At 44.7% G+C, this 24,300-nt stretch overlaps 1 protein-coding gene across 2 annotated transcripts in view; it reads right to left on the bottom strand.

Annotated features, from left to right (window-relative positions):
* Positions 1-2,974: 2,974 nt before the first annotated feature.
* RPIA (ribose 5-phosphate isomerase A) overlaps positions 2,975-24,300 on the bottom strand; it is a 32,590-nt gene continuing 11,264 nt past the window's right edge. Inside the window, exons 3-9 of one of the 2 annotated variants that reach the window (XM_049652108.1) lie at positions 23,784-23,839; positions 16,224-16,283; positions 13,849-13,913; positions 12,341-12,409; positions 11,472-11,613; positions 9,168-9,267; positions 2,975-3,897 (exon numbers count right to left, since the gene is read on the bottom strand). In XM_049652108.1, the coding sequence (XP_049508065.1) occupies positions 3,800-3,897; positions 9,168-9,267; positions 11,472-11,613; positions 12,341-12,409; positions 13,849-13,913; positions 16,224-16,283; positions 23,784-23,839 (590 nt within the window). In that variant the 3' untranslated portion in view covers positions 2,975-3,799. The remainder of the gene's footprint in view (positions 3,898-9,167; positions 9,268-11,471; positions 11,614-12,340; positions 12,410-13,848; positions 13,914-16,223; positions 16,284-23,783; positions 23,840-24,300) is intronic. The other variant, XM_049652109.1, reaches the window with a different exon arrangement.

The raw sequence follows: 24,300 nt of genomic DNA, 5'->3' as shown, positions 1-24,300 counted from the left end.
TGCTGCTTCCTTATCAGTCCCAGATTTTTAGCCTCATCCTTCTCACCTTCTTGGTAAAAATGAAAATACCGAACACAGAATTTTCCTGCTTCCAATCCATTTCAATCCAATCCAATCCAATCCAATCCAATCCAATCCAATCCGGAGCAGAGCCCTGCTTCCCTGAGCCCTCCTACAAATCACCAGACCCAGGCCCAAATCCCCTAGGCCCTAACACCCTCTGACTGAGACACCCCACAGCCCTGCATGGCATGTTGACTTCCCTAATTCAATGGGTCAATAAAACCAACTCTGTCCAACCATGCGTTTCTGAAGAGTCTGGCTAAAGGGAACTAACAACCTTGGCCATAAACACCCTTTCCCAGGCGAGCCATGCTGCTGGTTGCCGCTGTGCCTACCTACCTATTCCCCAGGCCTGGAAAGGAAAAGAGGGAACAAGCATGGGGGAGGAGAAAAGTCAATGGTGGCAGATGAGGAGGACTTCTCCCAAGTGCACTTTTCCATGGCCCACCCTAGGTTGGTGCAGTGTTCTATTCCTTTCTGCCATTAAAGCTCATCCAGAGACAGAAATTAATATAATAGGATGACTCATGAACCTACACTCACTCACTCACACACACACACACACACACACACACACACACACACAAATTAAATAAACCACTTCATTAACTTCGGTCCTTTAACAAATTACTTGTGGCTCAAGTTGCAAATGATGGACACAAGAATTAAGGAATACAAACTATTCAGAGTCCTACAACCACCTTGAATTAGGAGTAAGGCCTGGAGCCAGTTAAGTCTGGCCTGCCTTCCAGTGTATGACCTGAACAAGTTAAACGAAACTTCAGTTTCTCACTCTGCAAATTAAGAGAATAAATACTATGAAGTTGACCTAAGGTAACAGGGCAAAGGCCCAGAATAGCGCTTGGCACAAGGGGAGTGATGACAGGTAGGGGGCTGTCGCCAGTCACCTGATAACCGCTTTTCCCACCTACTCGCCCACCTCTTCCCCACTATGCTGGTAATTCCCTCATATCACAGTGCCATCACGGCATTCCTCGGTCAACCTTCCAGGCTCATCCACCACGGCGGAAGCATCTAGGGTGTGAGAGGGGTCTTACTAGAAATTGGCACATGATGGGAACTTCAGAAAAAGGTTGGTAAGTGAATCAAAATTTTATGAGCTCTAGCTGAAACCAAAATTGAATAGGCTTTATTCAAATGCAAGTGATTCCCCCCCTCCCCCCCATATGCCTCCCAAAAGTGTGGCAGCTTAACTCGGTTATAACCTTTCCCAAATGCCAAACCTGCAGCTTGCCCTGTGCCCCTTGGATTCATCATGTGCCTGAAAATTTTTTCCACCCCATGTATCACCTGCAAGATCACATTTCATTACAATTTTATTGAAGAACCTTCAATCAAAATTCACCTCTAGAACAAAGTGCTATATGTGTGCCTAAAGCACGGCGGATGTTTTGTTTATTTCAAGAGAAGGAGAACCTCACAGTAACTCGCTGGAGCTGCAGTCTGGCCACAGGTGCGAACGGCCCTGAAACCCACTGAAAATGTCCACGGGATGTGGAGCATGCAGGTGGCTTTCAGACACCCAGTTTAACTTTATCTTTATCCCTGAATTTAACCCATGCCACAAGAGCTTTAAAGGATTTCAAAAACTGGTTCTATTAAGTTTTCTCAGCTAAGATCTGATACCCATTTTGTACAAAATTCATCATCTAGTCCAGAGCAGGCTTGAAGAAAACTAAAGCACTCCTAACGATAGGTTTCCTTAGCAAGTATGAAGCAACCATTTGTAAAGAGCATCCTGGGGCACCTGGGTGGCTCAGTAGGTTGAGCCCCTGACTCTTGATTTCAGCTCAGGCCATGGCCCCAGGGTCGTAGGATTAGGCCCCGCTTGGGGCTCCATGCTGAGTGTGGAGGCTGCTTGGGACTCTCTCTCTCCCTCTGCCCGCCTCCCCAACTTGCGCTCTCTTAAAAAAAAATAAAATAAATCTAAAAAATAAATAAACAGCACCTTAAGAGCAAAGAAAAAGAGAAGGAAGTCGGCAAGGAAAAGAGCCTCTTTAATGCTGGTTCTGTTAACTTTCATTGTGCTACCTGGTTTAGCAGGAACTGAGAGGCCAGCCAGCAAGCTTGGTAGTTACAATCCAAGCTTCAGAATGGAGGGCAGGCTGAGGGAGAGGACTATTCCGAGTCTGGAGCGAGGTCGGCCCAGGGAAGCCAAAGGCCGTGGGCATAAACACCTAGCAAGCTGCATTCCTCAGTCCCATCAGAATTACCACCGAAGGGATCGTGGCCTTCCCTCTCCCTGTCTGTGAGGCTTTCTGGCAGTTCACTGCTCACTGGGCACACACAGTCTGAATACTGGCGAGGAGAATAAAGAGGGAATACGGGTAACCTGCTTAATGCTTGTCAGCTTCTATGACTAATGGTCTGACTAACAGAACGTTTGGGGATAATCTGCGACTTCTATTCAGCTGAGTTATCTTCCATTAACAAAGAAAATAGTGTTTGACAAAGGTCTATGGAATAAAGTTGACATCGAGCTCTCTCAGAAATACAGGAACTATCAATCTGGTCTTTTTGGCTCAAGATTTCTCGAGTTGGGGCGCCTGGGTGGCGCAGTCGGTTAAGCGTCCGACTTCAGCCAGGTCACGATCTCGCGGTCCGTGAGTTCGAGCCCCGCGTCAGGCTCTGGGCTGATGGCTCGGAGCCTGGAGCCTGTTTCCGATTCTGTGTCTCCCTCTCTCTCTGCCCCTCCCCCGTTCATGCTCTGTCTCTCTCGGTCCCAAAAATAAATAAAAAACGTTGAAAAAAAAAAAAAAATAAAAAAAAAAAAAAAAAAAAAAAAGATTTCTCGAGTTAATTCCACCCCTTATCAAAAACCCAATGTACGCTGGGGAGCCAAACTGATGCCGATTTTACTTCAAAATGACTGCAAACAGTAAAGACAGAGTCAAAGTGGCACCACACTGTTTTATTTCAACCCTCAAACAGTCCGAGGAGATGACAGCTTCTGACGCCCCATGCAAGCAATAACAAAGGAAGAGAAACAATAACAAAAAGACAAGTACTTAAAAGTATTTCACATTTCACAGCAGTGCTTTGGCAGGACTGGCAAGTATTTCTGGCCAATTGCTTCCCACGACAGGGGTCTGAAGGAACCCCCAGGTCTTAGCAAAAGAACCACATTTTCTCCCTGACGGTTTACACTCTGAGTCACTCTACACCACACTGCTCCACTCACCAGACTTCTGTAAACCTCACCTTAAAATATGTACCTAAGTATTGTATGTGATCACAACAAAAACTAAAGACAAGACAGCGTGGTACAAAAGTAAACTCTAATGTTTCCAGTAAGGCATCAGGGAATCACTGCTGGCTGGGCCCTTCATTTCACCAGTTTAAAGAAAAGTTTTGATTTACGTTTCTCAGCAAACCCAATATTCAGATGCTTAACCAGCAGTCTCAAGTTAAAAGTTTAAAAGACAGTTCCCTTTTTTTTTTTTTTTTGGTAAATGTTTCATATAAAACATGAAATCAAGTTCTACTTTATTAAAAAAAACAGTATTTTTAATAGTAAAAATATATAGGTTTATATTTCTCTTTTTAAAAAGACATTAAATAACAATACTTCAGAAGACTGGATTTAACCCCTCAACCCCCACCCTGCCAGCTGTCTATCTGGCACCAAGACATTAAGGCAAAGGCTCCTGGAGAGGCATGTTCACTTCAGCTGTGGGCCGGGGGCTCAAGGTGAACACAGTTCGCTCCTGCACGGTCAACAGAAAGGCTTCTCCCTCATGTTCACGGAGCCGTCCTGCATCCCGAAGTAGACTCTCTCAGCCATGTTAATGAAAAGGCCTGTGTCCACCACGCCTGCAGGATGAAGGATGAAAATAAGCATTAAGTTTCAGCTCCCCAAGGCATGAAGAGTCAAGGATAGTAGGGTCGGTAAGGGCAACTACCATTAGCAGCACTGGACAAATGACAGGTCTGAAGTCTTTCCTTCCCAGAACAATGAGAAGAGATTCTGATCTTTTTCATTTCCTCTTACAATCCCTTTCTCCCCTGCCATCTTTGTCTACCCAAATGTGCCAACTTTTTACCTACCTCAGGGCCTTTGCTCATGCTATTCTGTTTGTTGAACTAGTCGTCTTTGAGCACTTCAAGGGAATGGTGCTTCTCTTGTCCTTCAGGCATCAGATGACAAGTCTTCTCTTCAGAGAGGCCCTCCATTGACTAAGTAACCTCCACTCCCACTTGTTATTTTTTTAATTGCAGTATAGTTGACATACAATGCTAGGTTAGTTTCAGGTACACAATATAGTGACTCAACAATTCTGTACATTACACAATGCTCACCACGATTAAGTGTAGTTTCCATCTGTCACCATATAAAGTTATTACCATATCATTGACTATATTTTCTACCCTGTATTTTTCATCCCTGTGCCTTCTTTATGTTATAACTCTTTAGACCTCTTAATCCCCTTCAGCTATTTTGCCTATTCCCCTATGCCTCGTCTCTGGCAACCATGGGTCTGTTTCTGTTTGTTTGTTTTCTGTTTGTTCATTTGTTTTATAGATCCTCCATGTAAGTGAAATATGGTATTTATCTTTGTATGACTATTTCACTTCCTGGAATACCTCTAGGCTCATCCACATTGTTGCAAATGGCAAGATCGCTTTCTTTTTTATGGCTGAGTAACATTCTATTGCACATATACACCAAATCTTTATGCATTCATCTCTCAATGGACACTTAGGTTGCTCCCTATCTTGGCTACTGTAAATAATGCTGCAATAAACATGGGTGCATATATCTTGCATGAGGGTTCCCTTTTCTCCACATCCTCGCCAACATTTGTGTTTTTTTAACATGTTATTTCTTATCTTTTTGATTCTAGCCATTCTGACAGGAGTAAAGCGATAGCTCTTTGTGGTTTTGATCTGCATTTCCGTGATGATGAGTGATGCTGAGCATCTTTTCATGGTGATTGTTAGCCATCTGTGTCTCTTTGGGAAAACGTCTAGTCAGATCTTCTGCCCCATTTTAATCAGAGTGCTAGTTTTTTGTGTTGAGTTGTAAGAGTTCTTTATATATTTTGGAAATTAACTCCTTACTGGATACATCATTTGCAAATATGTTCTCCCATCAAGTAAGCTGCCTTTTCATTTTGCTGATGGTTTCTTTCACTGTGCAAAAGCTTTTCATTTTGATGTAGTCCCAATAGTTTAGTTTTGCTTTTATTTCCCTTGCCTGGGGAGAAAGATCCAGAAAAAAATGTGCTAAAGCCAATGTCCAAGAGTGCCTATGTTTTCTTTTAGGAGTTTCATGGCTTCAGGCGTCCTTAACCCACTTTGAGTTTATTTTTGTGTATGGTATAAGAAAGTGATCCAGTTTCATTCTTTTGCATGTAGCCGCACAGTTTTCCCAACTCCATTTACTTAAGACACGGTTTCTCCCATTGTATATTCTTGCCTCCTTTGTCGTAGGTTAATTGACCATAGACACGTGGGTTTATTTCTAGACTTTCTATTCTGTTCCATTGATTGATGTGTCTATTTTTGTGGCAGTATCATACCATTTTGATTACTACAGCTTTGTAGTATATAGCTTAAAATCTGGAATATCTTCAGCCTTGTTCTTTCTCAACACTGCTTTGGCTATTTACACTCCCAGTTATCTTCGATCACACTATCGGCCTTAGAAGTCTCCCCCAGAGTTCAAGAAGACATTTGCAATGCATATAGCCAACAAAAGACCCGCATCAATATGTAGACAGTTCTCCCAATCAATAAGACAGACAACCTAGTAGAAAAACGGGCAAAAGACTTAACGAGGTACGTTACAAAAGAAGCTATATAAAATGGCCAGTGGACATAAAAAATGATGCTCAAACTAATTAGTGAAAAGAGAATGCAAATATTCACCAGAATGAACATAATGAAATTTGACTAGAATGCAAAGACACTTCCACTCACTGACAGTGGGAGGAAATTGGCAAAATCATTTTGGAAAACACCTGTTAGTATATCTTCTAAAGCTGAACGTATTCATACCTAACAATCTAGCAATTCTACTCCTAGGTATATATGCAATTGTTAGGCACACACATGGTCATCAAAAGACACGTATAAGAATGTTCACAGCAGCACTTTTTCTAATAGCCTAAAACCAGAAACACACAAATGCTCATCAAGAATAGAATCTCCAAACACTTTTTTTCACACACAGAAATACGATGGAATACTATTCCGTGATGCGAATTAAATGTATGCAACATTTACCAAAAATATTTACATATATACATACATGCCACAATGAATAAAACTGTTCAACTATCAGGAAAATAAAGTTTGATGAATGAGTGTGTAGGGAAAATTGTTAGAAGGGTAAATTGGTGCAATCCATGGAGGGCAATTTGGCACCATCTGACAGGAAAAGATGGAGGGAAAGAAGGAAGGGACTTTTCACTGTTTACTCTTGTAACGTTGAACAATGTAAAATAAAACGAATTTTAAAATTAAAACTTCGCAAGAAGTCCCCCAATACATAAAGAAACAAAATCATCTATCGGTGATGAAAAGCCATCAAGCAGAAGAAAAAGCTGCCGAAACCTAGAGGTCGCTGGCACGGCCCTGCACCAACCCGACTGAAGCCTCCCAAAGGAAGCAAAGTGGCCACGTAAGACCCAACAATTCTGCAATACGAGGTGACAGCTTCCCCCTGAGCCAAGAGAAAGTCAAACCAGGTTCAGAAAAGGCTTCGAAGAAAGAGTAGAGAGGAAGGACAGGAGTTGGTCTGATCTCAGAGCACCTTTGCTCGGGTTACTGACCATGCCCCAGTGGCAGAAAGGGCAGAGGTGGCTCACTGTGAGCACAGGGGCAAGAACCCGTGAGCTGTGACCCTTCTATAGAGCTCTGTGCTCTGGGTGGAACCCAATGGAACAGCCAACAGAGCGAGTGAGCAGCCAAGCACCAGTCCAGCTGTCCTCTGAGTGTCCACACACACACACACACACACACACACGGGCAAGGGCAGGGCGGTAGGGGCAGACAGGGAAACCTGCCCTCTTCCCTTCCCTGGCTTTTAGTCCAGCAGTAACAGACCAGATGAGGAAAAGGGGAGAGAATGGGAGGAGGCAACAAGCCACATCGATGCTTCTGGTGGCATCGTACTGAATAATTTAACATCTAGCCTCTCTTTCCTCATTTTCTTTGGTTTAAGTTTCTACTAAGATTCTGAACTTCTCCAGGCTGTAGCTTCTACTTAATGAGGCAGAGGGCAAATATCGGAGAAACTTCCTCACGAACGACAGCTCCAGGTCTCAGTAAGCCAAGAAAGGTCTGAGCAGGAGCAACAGAGCTACCTAGTGGGCACTGCAAGAAATCCACCTGCAGGGGCACAATGCCCACACTAGTGAGCGGCTTCCTACACCGCCCCCTGGGTCTATCTGCATTATCATCAGGGGCAAACGCTCCCATTTTACTAACAGTGACTAGTGACCTCTACATCGTCTTTTCCTCTTGCTCTCTCGGCTCATTACTTCTTCCATTAAATGAGAACACTAAGTGAGAATAAGCATAATTCAATTCATCTTTTTTGCTTAATAAACCTGCTTAAAGATAGTCAGTCTAAAACCACAGACTCCAGTAAGAATACTTAGCTCCTTATTACATGGCTTTTATTCACACCATTTTCATTCCCAAATAGCATGGATAACTTAAAATCTAGGATGTTTAATTAATGGTGACAATACTATCCTTTCTTCCTGGGGATTTATTCATTCAACAAACACTCCCTCCCTTATGTGCTAGGCACCATTTTAACTCATTTAATCCAACAATCCTATGAAGTAGGCACTAATATTAGCTTCTTTTACAGAGGAAGAAATGAGTCACAGAGACGTTAACTAACTGCACAAAGGTCACACTGCCAGAGTGAGGCTGGGTTAGGAACCTTATCCAGGCAGCCTGCTCCTGGATCTAATCCTAGCCCCTACAATCTGCTAAACTGACCTTACCTGCCCCATTAGCCAGTTCTGGCCCAAAAAAATGCTATGCCATGGAATATTCCCAGTCAGAATCTTAGTCTCTCAATACCGTATGATTGGTATTTCTCACATCTGCTTCCTCCATCTGATCCCCTCGCCCGGGCCTTCAATACTCCTCTGGCCTGGGGACATGACTACCTTCTACACTGCCCACCCAGCCTTACTTACCCAGGGCCCCAGATCCCTGCTACAAGCAGTAGAGGCTCTCCCACCCCAGTGTTCATGTCACAGATGCCCCTCCTCAACCTGGCACTTGAGGAAGTAAGGACTAAAGCTTCAGGGTCTAGAGGAAAACAACTCAGGGCTCCCCTCTTGGCACTGCAGCCCTTAGGCAAGTCGTTGAACCTTCCCTGATCCCTGGCCTCCTCTCTAACTATCTCAGCCAACTGGAGGGTTTGTAAACACTTCGTGCAGTGTCTAGATTACGCTAAGGCAGAGGTCAAAAGCCACCTCTCTCCCATGGAACTTTCCCACATTCTCCAAAGGAATCAACCCATGTGCACTCTAGACTCCTGGTATTTCTCCAGCAAATGTAGCACATTCTATCTTATCCGTAGGCATGGCTTCTACACAGCCACACACCGCTTTCCAAACCAGGTATACATGAACTTTCCTTGAGAAAGAGTCATATTCTAGAAATGGGAGCATTCCCTGTAACATGCAGCACAGCACCTGGCCTGTGGTATGTAATTAATGAGTATGGGTGAATGGTGTCATTTTTCCCCACTGCTTAAGAAGAGAGCCCACAAAAAATCAGAGAGGCTACAGTTAAGCTTCTGGAAGGGAAGGCTCTATCCAGAGGGGGTGTGGTTATTTCAAGCCAACCCCCCTCTGACACTCCATCAGCTCCAGGCCAATCCCAGTTGGAATGGGTTGTGAAATGCACAACCAACAAAGCTGCTAGGTAAGCAAGAACTATTCCTGGGGGCAGCAAAGGTGTGAAGTCAGAAACTCCAAGCATGGTACAAAGGAAATTCTTTTCAACCAAGTCTTACAAACCCCACACCATTCGTGCCTCCTATAGCCAGAGGTGGGGGACAGTCACGAAGTGCTTGGGTGTCTATGCTCGATAAACACCACTCATGTTACCTGGGATCATTTTGATAGCTGTGTTCACTTCACTCCATTTATGCACCCGATCAAACTTCCAATCCAGGATAAAATTTCCATTATCCGTCACGACGGGACCCTAGAAGGTAATTTTCCATATTTACCAAGGATATAGATATAGGTGGGCAGGTAAGTGAAGGTGATGCCCAAATACAAGTATCTTAATGAACCCGCTCCAACCAGTACCCCCACCTCATGCTTTCTAGAAGGCAGTGCCATGAAGAAGTAATGAGCAGAAGCTCTGGAATGAGAGCTGCAGAGGCATAGAGGAGGCTCAGAAGAGCCATCAACTTCTGTGATACTCAGATTCCTCAACTACAAAAAGGGGATAATGATACATACTTTATAAGGCAGCTTATGTATAAACCATATGGGTAAGCATTTACCGCAATGAGGGCTCACAGTAAGGGTTCAATAATTCTCAACTATTGTTAGAATGAAAAACTACAGCAACAGACTATCAACAGGATGCAACATTCTCACCGCTTCACATTAAGCGCCGGGTAATGCAAAATAAGGCAGTGCTATCGTACCCATGGCTTCCCCAAGCAGGCGCTCCCACCAAAACAGGAAGCAGAAATGGGTTCTGGGGTCAAAAAAACCCAGGGGATGTTCTGCATAGAACTTGTTTGTGTGACTCGTCATGCATTTCTGTCCAGAGCCGCACATACGTAATCGTGGGGGGCTTAGCTGGCTTGTGTTCTGTATCTGGCCTCTGGATCAGAATTGGCCCTTCTGTTCCTGATGCCAAGAGAGATTTATAAGCCTCCCATGCCTCCTGAAGCCAGAGCTGGCTGGTCCCCTGGTGGATCTGGGAGGGAAGAAGAGCAAACAAATGCCCAGGCTCCTAAGATCGTGAGATATGACAAGAGAAAAAAAACCCAGCTTGCTCAGGACTGCACGTAGACAAACTTAATGTGTAGATCACACATGGATGGTATTTCTACTGCCCTGGTGGCAATAGTTAGTTGGAAGCCTCACCCGAGGGGAAGACGCTCTGCCCAGGACCCTCAACCGGGACTCCAACCGGGCTGTTCACTGCGCTTCCCAGGCCAGAAGGCTGCATGTTGTGAGTACCCGATTTGATGTATTAACCCTTCTTTGTCCTTCTCTTCCTCTTTATGTTTACTATAATTACTTAATTCCATAAATCCCTTTTCCCTTATAATTAAATAAAACTTACCTCCATGAAAACAGAAAGTGCGGCTACCGTGAATTACTATTATTCAGAACAGGGGGTCGTTTTAGTTACTTAATCTAAAATTCCTCCACAGCTTTGGGCACTAGAAGGCATTTGGGACCACAAATGTTGACAGAACCCTACAGTCACAGGCAAGGAAACTAGGCCTCCCTGTCGACGGGAGGAAGAGGGGTGGGAGTTCCGTGAAGAGCCCCCACGAAGGCAGGAGGCTGGGGCTCTTGTCTGGAGTGACGGCAGCCACGACAGAGGACCTCCAACAGTCTCCTCCAGGCTCTTCAGCTACAAAGGGAACCACGCTCAGAGCTCTGTACAACCACTAGGAATAGGGACTGATTTTTTTGGGGGGGTGGGGGGACTGATTTTTAAAACATCACAAAAACACCAGGAAAAAAAAACACACCAATATAAAAATTCATCACAGAAGAGTCACAGAGAATTTGTTTTCTGTATCTTTCAAACTTGTTATACAGTTATGTCAATAATTACAGTTCATTTTTTGGGCTATCACTTTTGCTTGTTCGGTTATTTAAGTGTAAGAGAAAAAAAAAAAGTTCTATGTAGCCCACTCTAAAAGCTGAAGAGAAACATTTTGGACTAAGTTTCTGAAGCATATTCCTAGAGAGGAGTTCATATCCCCCAAGAAACTCAACTTCTTGTCACATTTAATAACAGAATGAAGTAAGAGGATAAAAAGAAAATGACACTATGAAACCTAAAATACTTGCTGCCCGGTGTGGAGGGCTTCCCAAAGCCCATCTTTAGCCACTGTTAATCACGATGGTCCAGGCCGCAGGTACAAAGGTCAGATCACCTGAGGATTGTCAGACCCCAAAGGACAGACAGAAAGAATCACTCCCCGACTTGTACAGGGGATATGCACCGCATTAAATGTAGTCTTCTCTACACGAGTTTGAATATAGAAACTGGTAAAGCCAGTACTCTAAAAATAAACCAATAACCTGATTAAAAATAGATAAATAAAAGCTGACTACCCACGCTAGGCACAGAGGTCCTAACAGAAGCAAAAAAGACCCCACACTGAGAGCCTGAAATGCCCTTGAGAAACCTCCCTGGCCACTTACTGCCTTGTTGATGGCCATCCGAAGTTCAATCACGCCCCCAAACTTCTGGGTCACAGCTCGGCTCACTGGGACATAGGCCATTGGGATGACCTCAATGGGGATTCCCTTGTGCCACTGATCCCCAAGGTTCTTTGAATCTTTTCTGAAAAGTCAAAAAGTACAATAAATATAAATAAGCTCAATGACACAGATAAAAACCGAATTCAGACACAATGAGAGGACAAGAGAGGTCAACAGAGACGAGAACACAGGGCTTCAAATATATTAGCTATATTTTACTATTTAAAAAATGAGGTATTTGAAGTAAATATGACAAAAATGTTAAAAGTGGTTATGACTGGCTTGTGATTATTACACAGGTATTTATTACTTATATTCTTTCTACAGCTATAATATCTTGTAAGTACATACAATTTTCTTGTTAATGAACGTGCTCAGCATAAGCGCCTTCTATCAGATTCCTTGAAGGAGAATCTGAGAGCCTGGTCAAAGGCGAGGCACAACACAAGTCACGTGTGAGCCCAGAGGAAGCAGGGCGTGCTGAGTCACTGCCTGTGGGCAGGGCCTGTCCTTCCTCTGAGGCTCCCTGCAAGGATCAAATGAGTAGTACATGAGGACATGCTCCTGTCACAAGAGTGACAAGCGGGTAAGCTGTTTCCTCCTCCTTCCAACCACACGTAACACAGCAGTATCTACCTTCAGCATGAAAACAAAACAAAATCCAAGACACGGCCCTAAGTCCTAGCCATCAAGCCTCAGAAAGTCACACAGTCCTTCCAGTTCTCTATTTCCTCCTCCATAAAATGGGGATGAGGCCTGGGGTCTGATCTACCTCCTCAGTGGACAGCTCAGAACACTGAACAAGGTACCTGAAGTCGGCAATCACGATGAAGCGACTGGCATAGCCAGCCACAATTTTCTCCTGGGTCAGGCAGCCTCTGGGGATGGGAAGAGGCAAATGAACACAAGGTAGGACACAAACTCAATTTGAAAACTAATGTCAGATACAACAAACCCAAATCCACTTAATGAGACACTTAATTTTCGATTCTTAAAGGAAGATCCCAACTCCATCATGCTGTGCAACGAACTGAACTGTGTCCCCCTCAAATTTCATATATTGAAGCCCTAAATCCCGATGGGTACTTGGAAGATGGGGCTCCTAAGGAAGTAATTATGGTTAAATGTGGTCATAAAGGTGGGGCCCTGGATCTGACAGGATTAGTGTCCTTGTAAGAGACACCAGAGAGCTCACTGGTTCTCTCTCCACCCTGTGAGGGCACTATGACAAGGCAGCCAACAACATGCCAGAGTCTCCAGAACTGTCGAAAGATGTCTGTTGTTGAAGCCACCCAGTCTATGGCATTTTGTTAAGGCAGCCCGAGCTAAGAAATGCACTATGAAAACACAAGCCTGCCTGTGTCTGGGAGAAATGGTTCCCACTCAGGCCAGGCACAATCCCATCTAAGATGCATCTGCGCTCAGGGAAAAGTCATCTGAATCCGAGCATGGCATGAATGGAAGGGTCTATAACTTGAGAAGGACGAGCTTTGAACAACCTGTCTTGTCCACTATCTGCCATTTGGGAGTGATGAAGCAGAGAGAGCACGGTGAAATATTAAACTTATTCTGTGTCACCCCACAGTCTGCTTGATTATGAGAACTGGCAGAACAGGCCTTCACCTTCTTCAACTCACCATTTCCTTCCCTCCAAATCAACACTGAAGAAACACCCAGGGGTGCCTGGGTGGCTCAGTCAGTTGAGCGTCTGACTTTGGCTAAGGTCACGATCTCAAGGTTGGTGGGTTCAAGACCCATGTTGGGCTCTCTGCTGTCACCACAGAGCCCACTTCAGATCCTCTGTCCCCCTCTCTGCCCCTCCCCCACTAGTGCTCGCTCACGCACTCTCTCAAAATAATCTTAAAAAACAAACAATACAAAACAAAAAAACACCCAAGAAATGCTTTCCAAATGAATGAATAAATATATAACCAAGCACTCACAGAGCTTAAGAGAAGCTTTAAAACAAAGATCACACACTCCCCTGCCCACAGACCTAATAATCTAGCCCCAACAACATATTTGGCTTAATTTGTACAGTTTTTAAAATCTGAATCAGCAGAAGAATGTAGATACAGAGAATCCATTAAGATGAATAACCTCACCGAAGAGGCCCAGGTTCCTAGTCACCAGACTGCTACTCATGACTAGAAATGCCAAGCCGGCTCTACAGCCAAAGGCCATCAACTTCCTAGTACGAAGACAAGCTGGCATACATTACGGTGGCAATTTGTTTATTCTGTCCTCCAATTTGCTTTGCTTTGCTCAGGATGAACTGGCAGATACTCTTCAGCAAGAAAGTCCCCACAACACTTACCCGCCGCCCTTGATGAGATTGAGATCAGCATCTACCTCGTCAGCACCATCAATTGCGAGGTCGATCTGCATTGGGGGAAGGAAGGAAAGACAAAGAAACTACTAAAAGCCTTGGGAGGTGAGGCTCTGTGCAAAGCTTGGACAAGGAATAGCTCATCCGATCTTTAGCAGCCCTATTAGCTAGTTTTAGTTGTTCCCATTAACCAGTCAAGAAACTGAGGCTCTGAGAGGTTAAGCTAGTCCACTAGGGTCACCAGGAAACAAACAGGAGGCCTGGAAACCACACTGGGTCCCGCTTTTACCCATGACATTTCACTCCCTTTTCTTATTGATGGGCTTCTCTGTGGATGAGCTAGAATTATTTGAGAGCACACAACCCCAACATGGGTGACATCACCCCCAAGTAGAAAAAAAAGATACACAGTACATCTGTGGCATTAAAATTTCATGGGGGGGGGGCTGGGGGGCTCAGTCGGTTAAGCATCCAACTTTGACTCAGGTCATGATCCTGGGGTTCATGGGTTCGAGCCCCCATGTTGGGCTCTGTGCTGACAGCTCATAGCCTGGAGCCTGCTTCGGATTGTGTCTCCCTCTCTCTGCCCCTCCCCTGGCTCGCACTCTGTCTCTCTCTCAAAAATAAATAAAACATCTTTAAAGAAACTTAAAACTTCACTGGAGGGGGCAACAGAAAAAAGGCTGAGAAACGCTGACTCAGAAGTCTCCATACTAGTGTGGCAAAAAGAAAGACAGTTTCAAGCAGACACAGAAAACCCAATGTATAGTTATAAAGCTGACACACATTGGACATGATCTGCAACTGGACACTACTGAGGCACCCCCACTGTGACCCCCCCCCCCAAAGCACCTGTCAGGGCTTGTCCACTGCCACCATTAGGAAATTCCACCACCAACCCCAAGAGCAGTCACGGGCAAAATGGGTTCATTTATCTTTTGAAATGTAAAATCAAGGAAGCTATGTACTTCTCTTCACTACTGACCTCTGCATGAACAAGGTGGGAGTGTTAAGCATCGTTATTTAAAAGACCAGTACAAAAAACCCTCAGGGTACAAATCAGTTCAAGTTGCTTGGTCTGGCACAGGCGGAGAGCGTACAGAGCTTCAGCGGCACCGTGCTCCCACCCTTTCACAGATCCTGCCCTTGGTCTGAAGAGACAGCCTGCACCGCTTCTCCCTGCCCCGCGTGGATCCGAGGGCCAGGCCACACCAGGGCGACTCTCTGGGGCCTGGAAGTCTGCAGCCTTCTTTGCAGGAGCCGCAGGCCCGCCTTCGGCCCACACCGCTCTCCTCACAGTGTGGAACGCGAATTCACACGGTGCCCTGCTCTGCCCACAAAAATCCCCCAACAAGCCCTTCCCATGGTTCCTACTAAGCCCTCGGAGGCCCACAGGTACCAGGACGACACAGGTTAGTAGACCATCGAGTCCCACTCTGCAGTTTGGTTTGCGAGCTGCCATAACCCCTCCCCACTCTTCCGATCCAACCGCTTCCACTGTGCGCCAATGTATTCTACTCACTTAGTCCCTGCCACCCCAGCTGGCCTGGGCACCGTCCACGTATGCCACGGGCCGGCCTGGAGTTGCTCCCGTGGCTCCCATCTACTCCTCTCCAGAACGCCGTCTCCTGCCCTGGCCACCTCACCTTCAAGCTCTGCTCAAACTTTACCTCTCCCCACAAAACCCTTCTAAGGAGCACTGCTCCAGAGCCAGAAGCATCCGAATTCACATTCAAGCTCTCTACCAGTTACAAAAGGTGTGGCTCTGGCAAATGGCTTGTCCTCTGTGTCTTTTTCACATCTGTAAAATGGGATAATGATGGTATGCACCCTCAAGACTACTGGAGGTTAAATAGTTTAATATCGGCATAGTGCTTAGCACCCATACCTGGTGCACAGGCAGGGCTCAGTAAATGCTAACTGTGAGTATGCTGCTCACTCTCATCAACTCAGTCTCCTCTGTGTTTAACCACCTTTGCTGTAACATAACACCTAACTGTAATCTGTTTTCAAATGTCCGTGGCTGCCTCAGAAGATTATTTCTTACCTCCACTTAGTGGTAAGCTCCACGGGCTCTTACACTTCTGTACCAGGACCATAGGAAGCCCTGGATCCACCCAGGGTTCGTCCAGTCCCCCCTCACCACACTCATACTGAGCCCTCAGGGTTAACCACAGGGAATGTACTGGAAACTAACAACCTCTCCTCTAGTGACCTCAGCCAGATTTAACATTCAAATTCCCAGGAGAAAATCCAGCATGACTCACTGACCTTTCTCCAAGACTCAACAAGATATCGAGTCCATGAACAAGGGACAGCCTTAAAAAAGGAGACCGAAAGACAAAGCAGCCCAACTCTCTTACCTCTGGGTGTCGGTCCAGGTCACTGAGAGTTAAGCCATACTGCAAGATGAGCTGACGGGCCTACGGAGGACAAGAAAAAGCACCCACAATCATTTACTCTGAGCACGTGGCAAAGATTCTCAGCATTCTTTTGGATTTAAGTGTCAGACACGGAGTCCCAACCAAGGCTCTCTCCCAAACCCAACTGTGCCCACTAAGAGTAGGAGACACAGCTTTATGAATGGCAAAACTAAGTTAATTCATCCTGGGAGCCAGAAGAAGGCAAACGGCATACAGTGAAGATCGCCAGTGCCAGACTAAGAGTTCCTCCTCCGTGATCTGCTATTTAAGACAATGCCATGGGGGCACCCGGTGGCTGGGTTGGTCGAGCATCCAACTCTTGATTTCGGCTCAGGTCATGATCCCAGTGTCATAGGATCAAGCCCCACATGTGGCTCCACGCTGAATGTGGACACTGCTAAGATTCTCCCTCTCCCTCCTTCCCTCCCACCCTCTCTCTCTCTCTCTCCACCCCTCTACCCCCTACCCCACTCACACTCTAAAACATAAAGAAGTTTAAAAAAAGACAATGCCATGGACTCCTAAAGCTTATGGTAATACAGTATTAAAAAAAACAAAAAAAAAAACAAAAACAAACAAACAAAAAAAAAACTTCCTAAAAAAGGAACTGAATGGATAGAGTGATTTCCAGGCTATAATGTTGAATAAAAATAAGCAAAAGGGGTGTCTGGGCATCTCAGTCAGTTAAGCATTTGACTCTTGATTTCAGATCAGGTCATGATCTCACACAGTTACTGTGATCAAGCCCCATGTCGGTCTCTGCACTCACAGCTCAGAGCCCGCTTGGGATTCTCTCTGCTCCGCACCCACTTGCATGCACATGTGTGTCTGCTCTCTCTCAAAATAAATAAACTTAAAAAAATGTTTAAAACTAAAAAATAAGCCAAAGAATATATCCACTCCGCAGAGTATATTAAAGGCAGGATGACCAGAATGACTAAGTGAAGAGCTCAGCAAATGGAGAACACCACACTGGGAAAGACCTGGGATTTACTTTATAGACGTGCCTCATAATAACCTTTCAAAGAGGCTGACCAAAAACAAGAGAGCAGTGATTACTGCTACCACATGGCCCTGAGTGGGATTTATAGCTGGAATAAATATACCTTGAATCTTCAAGTATGACCACCCAAATCCAAGTGATAAGGATCTGTATTCATGCCTTTGCTTACCATAAGCAGAGGGACCAAAGGATAAAAAAAACTTTCTCCCAAAGGCATGTCTTGAAAATATTTTGTTTAAAATGAAAAGCACCTGAGATTAAGAATCAGAAGGTCTCAACTCTAATCTTAAATGAACCAGCCACATGACCCTTGACAAGTTTTCTTGGGATGGATGAAATGACCAATGTCAATCTTCAAATCCAAAATCCTAAGAGTCAAACCAAAAAGATCCTGGAATTTGCAATATATGGGCCTTGTTGGGATCCTAATCAAACAAACTATAAAAAAATATTTTTAAACGATAAGACAAATAAGGGGAAATTTAAACCCTGAACCCGTGGTTCATGGGATCGAGCCCTACACTGGGCTCTATGCTGACAGCATGGAGCCTGCTTAGGATTGTTTCTTTCCCTTTCTCTCTGCCCCTGTTCTGCCTGCACGCACACATACAACTCTCTCTCTCTCAAAAATAAACTTAAAAAAACAGCCAAGGTAGAGGAGAATGGGGTACAGATAAAAAAAATTGGCCATGAATTGGTGATTACTAAAACTGGGTGATGGGCACATGAAAGTTCATTATGTGGTTCTTTATCCTTTTTGAGGTATGAAAATTTCCATATAAAAAGCTAAAATAAATCACTGACTGAAAGTAGCAAATTCAAAACAAAAATAACTCCATGATTCTGGGGAGCCTGGGTGGCTCAGTCGGTTAAATGTCTGACTCTTTTTTTTTTTTTTTTTTTAATTTTTTTTCAACGTTTTTTATTTATTTTTGGGACAGAGAGAGACAGAGCATGAACAGGGGAGGGGCAGAGAGAGAGGGAGACAAAGAATCGGAAACAGGCTCCAGGCTCCGAGCCATCAGCCCAGAGCCTGATGCGGGGCTCGAACTCACGGACCGCGAGATCGTGACCTGGCTGAAGTCGGACGCTCAACCGACTGCGCCACCCAGGCGCCCCAAATGTCTGACTCTTAATTTCAACCCTGGTCAATCTCACGGTTTGTGAGTTTGAGCCCAGCATCGATTCTTAGGATTCTTTCTCTCTCCCCCCTTCTCTGCCCCTCCCCTGATCTCTCTTGCTCTGTCTCTCAAAATAAATACATAATGAAGGGAGAAAACAATAAACATGGTATTGCAGAATCATTTCTCAGTTCCTAGATTTCTCCAAAAGTAGCGCTGAGAAACCATCCCAATTCCAGACCCTGATGCTATAAGAACAACGGGAAAATCTGGAAGGTAGCCTCTAAGATGACCATCCCACCTCTTGGTCTTCATGCCTTTGGATAATCCCTGCCCACAGAGTCCCAGGGTTGGTCTGCGGAACCAATGGCACACAGCAGAAGCGATGCAGATACTTCTGGGATTGGTTTATAAAGAATGCCGGGGAGTAGGTAAGGGTGGCATGCTCTAGCAAGATCTCTCCCTCCTCCCTCCGCCCCCTCTCTTATCACACACGGCAGGGGAAAAGGTTGCCGTGTCCTGGAGACACTAACAGAGCCTCTCCCAAACAGCCTGTGAAGAATGAAGGCCTGCAACACCCACATGACTGAGCCTGGAACCACAGCTGAGTCTTGAGATGACCGCAGCCCTGGCCAACAGCTTAACTGTAACCTCATGAGAGACCGAAGCCAGAACCGCCTAGCTAAACCACTGCGGATTCCTGACCCTTGGCAACTATGAGATAATAAATGTTTGCTGTTAAGTTGCTAAATTTGGGAGTAATTGGTTCCATAGCAACAGATATTGAATACAGATGGTGTTAGAAAAATGATACAAACTGCACAGAGTTCAATGTGATAGTCTACCATGCAAATAAAACTGTGTGATGTACTATGATTTCCTATTCATCTTATGTACTTTAGAAATACTAAACTGCATTCAGATATATAACAAAAAAACTGGGTATCAGGGAACTGGTCTACACTGGACAGTGTAACTGTTCCATAAGGATGTCTTCTTTGTCCATCTAGATTATAATCAGAGTATGAGAGAGCACATTTTACATACTCTTGCCACCCTACAGCAGTTAGCATCATTTGAGCCAATAGTTGGGTAAATAAGCAATCATTCTGAGTTCATTCTAGGAATTACCTAGTGCAAACCCCTGTTTTAAGGAAGAAATGGATGCCCAGAGAGGTCACAGTGGTAAGTTAGGGACAGAGTGAAGACCAGAAATAGTCTCCTGCCTTCCTCTCTTACCTAGAGACTAAGAAGGGAATCAGAAGGAAAGGAAAACAGAGAGAATGGTAAAAGAACAAGAAGCAGAGAGGACAGGCCCATTTATAAATGGAATTGAAGTCATCTTATATAATAACATGCTATTAACGATAACAATTTTAAAAGGAGTTCTTTGAGGTCTTGGCATTCCTCCTCTACCTTCTCCCAAACTCCCACCCCACGTGACCAACTCAAATGTTATCCTTCCCAGGAAGCCCTCCCCAATTCCCCGGGCAAGGAGTAGGCTCTCCTTCCTCTAAAAGGCACATTATCTCTACTTCTCTACCATTTAATTATAAATAATGACCCACGTAAATGTAGCATTAATTCATCCAACAAACACGTACAGAGTGCCTAAAAGCCAGGCACCACACTGGGCACTGGAGATGATGATTAACACCTCCCATGCATAGGAGCCTCACATCCCTATGATACTACACATATCCTCAGTGATCACCATGTCCAACTGAATTCTGCCTCCTCACCACCACCAGCAGCCACCCATCCCAGTTCCCATCCAAAGTCCAGCACGTGATAATGCCTAGGGGCATGGGTACCCCAGTGTTTATAGCAGCGCTCTCAATAGCTAAATTATGGAAAGAGCCTAAATGTCCAACTGATGAATGGATAAAGAAGATGTGGTTTATATATACAATGGAATACTACTTGGCAATGAGAAAGAATGAAATCATGTCATTTGCAGCAACGTGGATGGAACTGGAGGGTATTATGCTGAGTGAAATAAGTCAGTCAGAGAAGGACAGATATCACTGTTTTCCCTCATATGTGGATTTTGAGAAACTTAACAGAAGGGCATGAGGGAGGGGATGGGGAAAAAATAGTTACAAACAGAGGGAGGGAGGCAAACCACAAGAGACTCTTAAATACAGAGAACAAACTGAGGGTGGATGGTGGGGTAGGGGAGAGGGGAAAATTGGTGATGGGCATTGAGGAGGACATTTGTTGGGATATGCACTGGGTGTTGTAGGTAAGCCAATTGGACAATAAATTATATTCATAAAAAATAAATAAATAATAAATAAACAAATAGTCCAGCACATGAAAGGAGCCCCATGAGTAAGTGTTGTATGGCTGGAAGGCCCCGCCTCAACTTCTGCAAGCCCTGGGACCCTCATCTTCCCAGACAATAAGCAATAATACAAGGACAGGATCTGCCCTAGCTTTATTTTTATTTATTTTTTCAATATATGAAATTTATTGTCAAATTGGTTTCCATACAACACCCAGTGCTCATCCCAAAAGGTACCCTCCTCAATAGCCATCACCCACCCTCCCCTCCCTCCCACCCCCCGTCAACCCTCAGTTTGGTCTCAGTTTTTAAGAGTCTCTTATGCTTTGGCTCTCTCCCACTCTAACCTCTTTTTTTTTTCCTTCCCCTCCCCCACGGGTTTCTGTTAAGTTTCTCAGGATCCACATAAGAGTGAAAACATATGGTATCTATCTTTCTCTGTATGGCTTATTTCACTTAGCATCACACTCTCCAGTTCCATCCATGTTGCTACAAAGGGCCATATTTCATTCTTTCTCATTGCCACGTAGTACTCCATTGTGTATATAAACCATAATTTCTTTATCCATTCATCAGTTGATGGACATTTAGGCTCTTTCCATAATTTGGCTATTGTTGAGAGTGCTGCTATAAACATTGGAGTACAAGTGCCCCTATGCATCAGTACTCCTGTATCCCTTGGGTAAATTCCTAGCACTGCTATCGCTGGGTCATAGGGTAGGTCTATTTTTAATTTTCTGAGGAACCTCCACACTGTTTTCCAGAGTGGCTGCACCAATTTGCATTCCCACCAACAGTGCAAGAGAGTTCCCGTTTCTCCACATCCTCTCCAGCATCTATAGTCTCCTGATTTCTTCATTTTGGCCACTCTGACTGGCGTGAGGTGATATCTGAGTGTGGTTTTGATTTGTATTTCCCTGATGAGGAGCGACGTTGAGCATCTTTTCATGTGCCTGTTGGCCATAAACAGTCCGTACCCCTGTCCACAACATGGAGAACTCTGTACACTGACCTCAGGAACCATAGGGGTAGGACCTGCTCCCATCTGCAAGTCCTACAACTCTCCCTTTTCCCCATCTTTGACTGAACTCCACACGGGTCCCCTGTGAGTGTGGCCCTGCATACACAGGGAAATCAGAGTCACAAACAACACGAGCTTCCCACACTCATAACATGAGTTATGGGACGAACTGCGTTCCCCTGAAAAAAAAAAAAAAAAACCAGGTTGGAGTCCTAACCCCCAGTACTTCAGATTGTGACCTTATTCGAACATAGGGTCTTCACAGATGTAATCAGGTTAAAACAAAGTCATTAGGCTAAGCCTGGGTGGCACAGTCAGTCAAATGTCCGACTTTGGCTCAGGTCATGATCTCATAGCTCGTGGGTTCGAGCCCAGCATCGGGATCCATGCTGACAGCTCAGAACCCGGAGCCTGCTTCAAATTCTGTGTCTCCCTCTCTCTCTCCCCCTCTTCCCCACCCCTCTCAAAAATAAATAAACTTTTTTTTTTTTTTTAAAGAAGGGTTAGAAAAGACAAAACTAAAAAGATAATAGGACAAAACAGGCCACGAGCACCAAGAATAAGACAAACATCCTAGAAAGAAAAAACGAAAACAGAGGCAAGAAAATTAAAGGAATGATAGAAAAAAAACTCCCCCAAATTAAAGAGTATGAGTTTGCAGAATGAAATGTCCCAGCAAGTGCCCAGAAGAATAGATGAAAACGAACCCCACACTAAGACACAGTATGGTGAAATGTCAGAACACTGGACACAAGGAAAAGATAATATCAGGGTATAAGGGTTCAGAGAGTGTAAAAAACCGGTTTCATACAAAGGATTAAGAATCAGAATGGCATCAAACTCCTTTAACAACAAATGCAAAATGACACAATAGAGAAATGCCTTCAAACTTCCTCAGAAAAGATCTAGTATATAATTCTCTAAGTCAAATAACCAACTTCAAGAAAGGCTAGAATAAAGACATTTTCAGGGGCCCCCGGGTTGAGCATCCCATCCCTCTCTCGATTTCAGCTCAGATCACCGCCCCAGGGTCATAGGATTAAGCCCCGCATCTGGCTCCGTGCTGTGTGTGGAGCCTGCTTAATCTCTGTCTCTCTCTCTAAAAAAGTAAAATAAAAATTAAAACAACAAAAAATTTTAAAGACATTTTCAGACATCCAAAGTTGTCAACAACTTGGCATCCCACACACTTAGACAGCTTCCTAAAGGATGTTCTTCACCAAAACTGAAGGAAACAAAAGAGGTGGAGCAGAGGGAGAAATGAGGAGAAACAGGACCAAGAAACAGGGCGATCCAAAAGGGGAGAAGAGAAGGAAGGTTCCTGACTGCAAAGCTATGTAACACGTTACCAACCCCGAAGACCCAGAGACTCGGCCAAGAAGAGATGGATGGAGCGGAATACCCAGAAAGAAGTGAGATTTTCCCATCTGGGTAAGAGCTTGGGCCTGAATTAGTAAAGTGCACGTAGATAACCAAGCAAATGAAAAAAACAAAGGCAACATTTACTTCACTTGCAGGAAAACAAAGTAGCAAGGAGGTTAAGGAAGAATAATCACAGCACAGGACACAGTTCAGCTGTAGTTTGGACAATCACAAACAACTCTGTAAACACTGAGTAATGCTGCACCAAAATGTAACTGTACTGGAGGATTAGGAGAGAAAGCTGCCTGTGAACTGGGGAGCAAGGAGATAAAAAAACCAGCAAACACCCACTTCCATTCATCCATTCCGTGGAGATTACGCAAAGTTGAAAAAAAATTTTAAATAGCAACAAAAGCATGTCGTTTCCAGATACTAGAGCAAATACCCAACCAGCTAAGAGTTTTAAAACTGCATATACTACGCCGTGCTGCCACAGGATACACTCAAATATACAGAGTGAGTACGTGAATGCGTCTAAGGCCACACTTCCAAGGAGCAATCCTCAGAAAATAAACTCCTCTCCTGCTCCTGGCTCCCCCACCTACAGCAACCCTGGTACACAACCCAAAGCCACACCTCCACGTCCTCAGGACCCAGAAGATTCAGCAGCCAAGTGCCAAGATGCAGAATGGAAAGCAGGACATACCTGAAAGGAGGTGGGAATGCAGACAAGGTTCAGATTCTCTTGTTTCACTCTTTCAGCTGTGAAGACAAAAGCCATGTTGGTGGTTTTTCACTCTCCTCACTTTATTTTTCTTGTCAGGTGCACATCTGCTCAAGATCCAACAGAAAAGGAAAGGTCTGGGGCGCCTGGGTGGCTCAGTCGGTTGAGCATCCGACTTCAGCTCAGGTCACGATCTTGCGGTCCGTGAGTTCGAGCCCCGCGTCAGGCTCTGGGCTGATGGCCCAGAGCCTGGAGCCTGCTTCCGATTCTGTGTCTCCCTCTCTCTCTGCCCCTCCCCCGTTCATGCTCTGTCTCTCTCTGTCTCAAAAATAAATAAAGGTTAAAAAAAAATTAAAAAAAAAATTCTATTTTACTCCCATCACCTCATTGTAGTCTACTTCAGTGTATTCATTTTTCAAATTCTCAAGCGATTTCCTTCCCCCCTCTTTTTCTTTCTCTAATCTGTCAAACCACTTTCAACACCCAGACCAAAACACAC

This window comes from Panthera uncia (assembly GCF_023721935.1).
Source record: "Panthera uncia isolate 11264 chromosome A3 unlocalized genomic scaffold, Puncia_PCG_1.0 HiC_scaffold_12, whole genome shotgun sequence".
Classification (NCBI taxonomy): Eukaryota; Metazoa; Chordata; class Mammalia; order Carnivora; family Felidae; genus Panthera; species Panthera uncia.
This window is presented reverse-complemented; position numbering and strand designations above follow the sequence as displayed.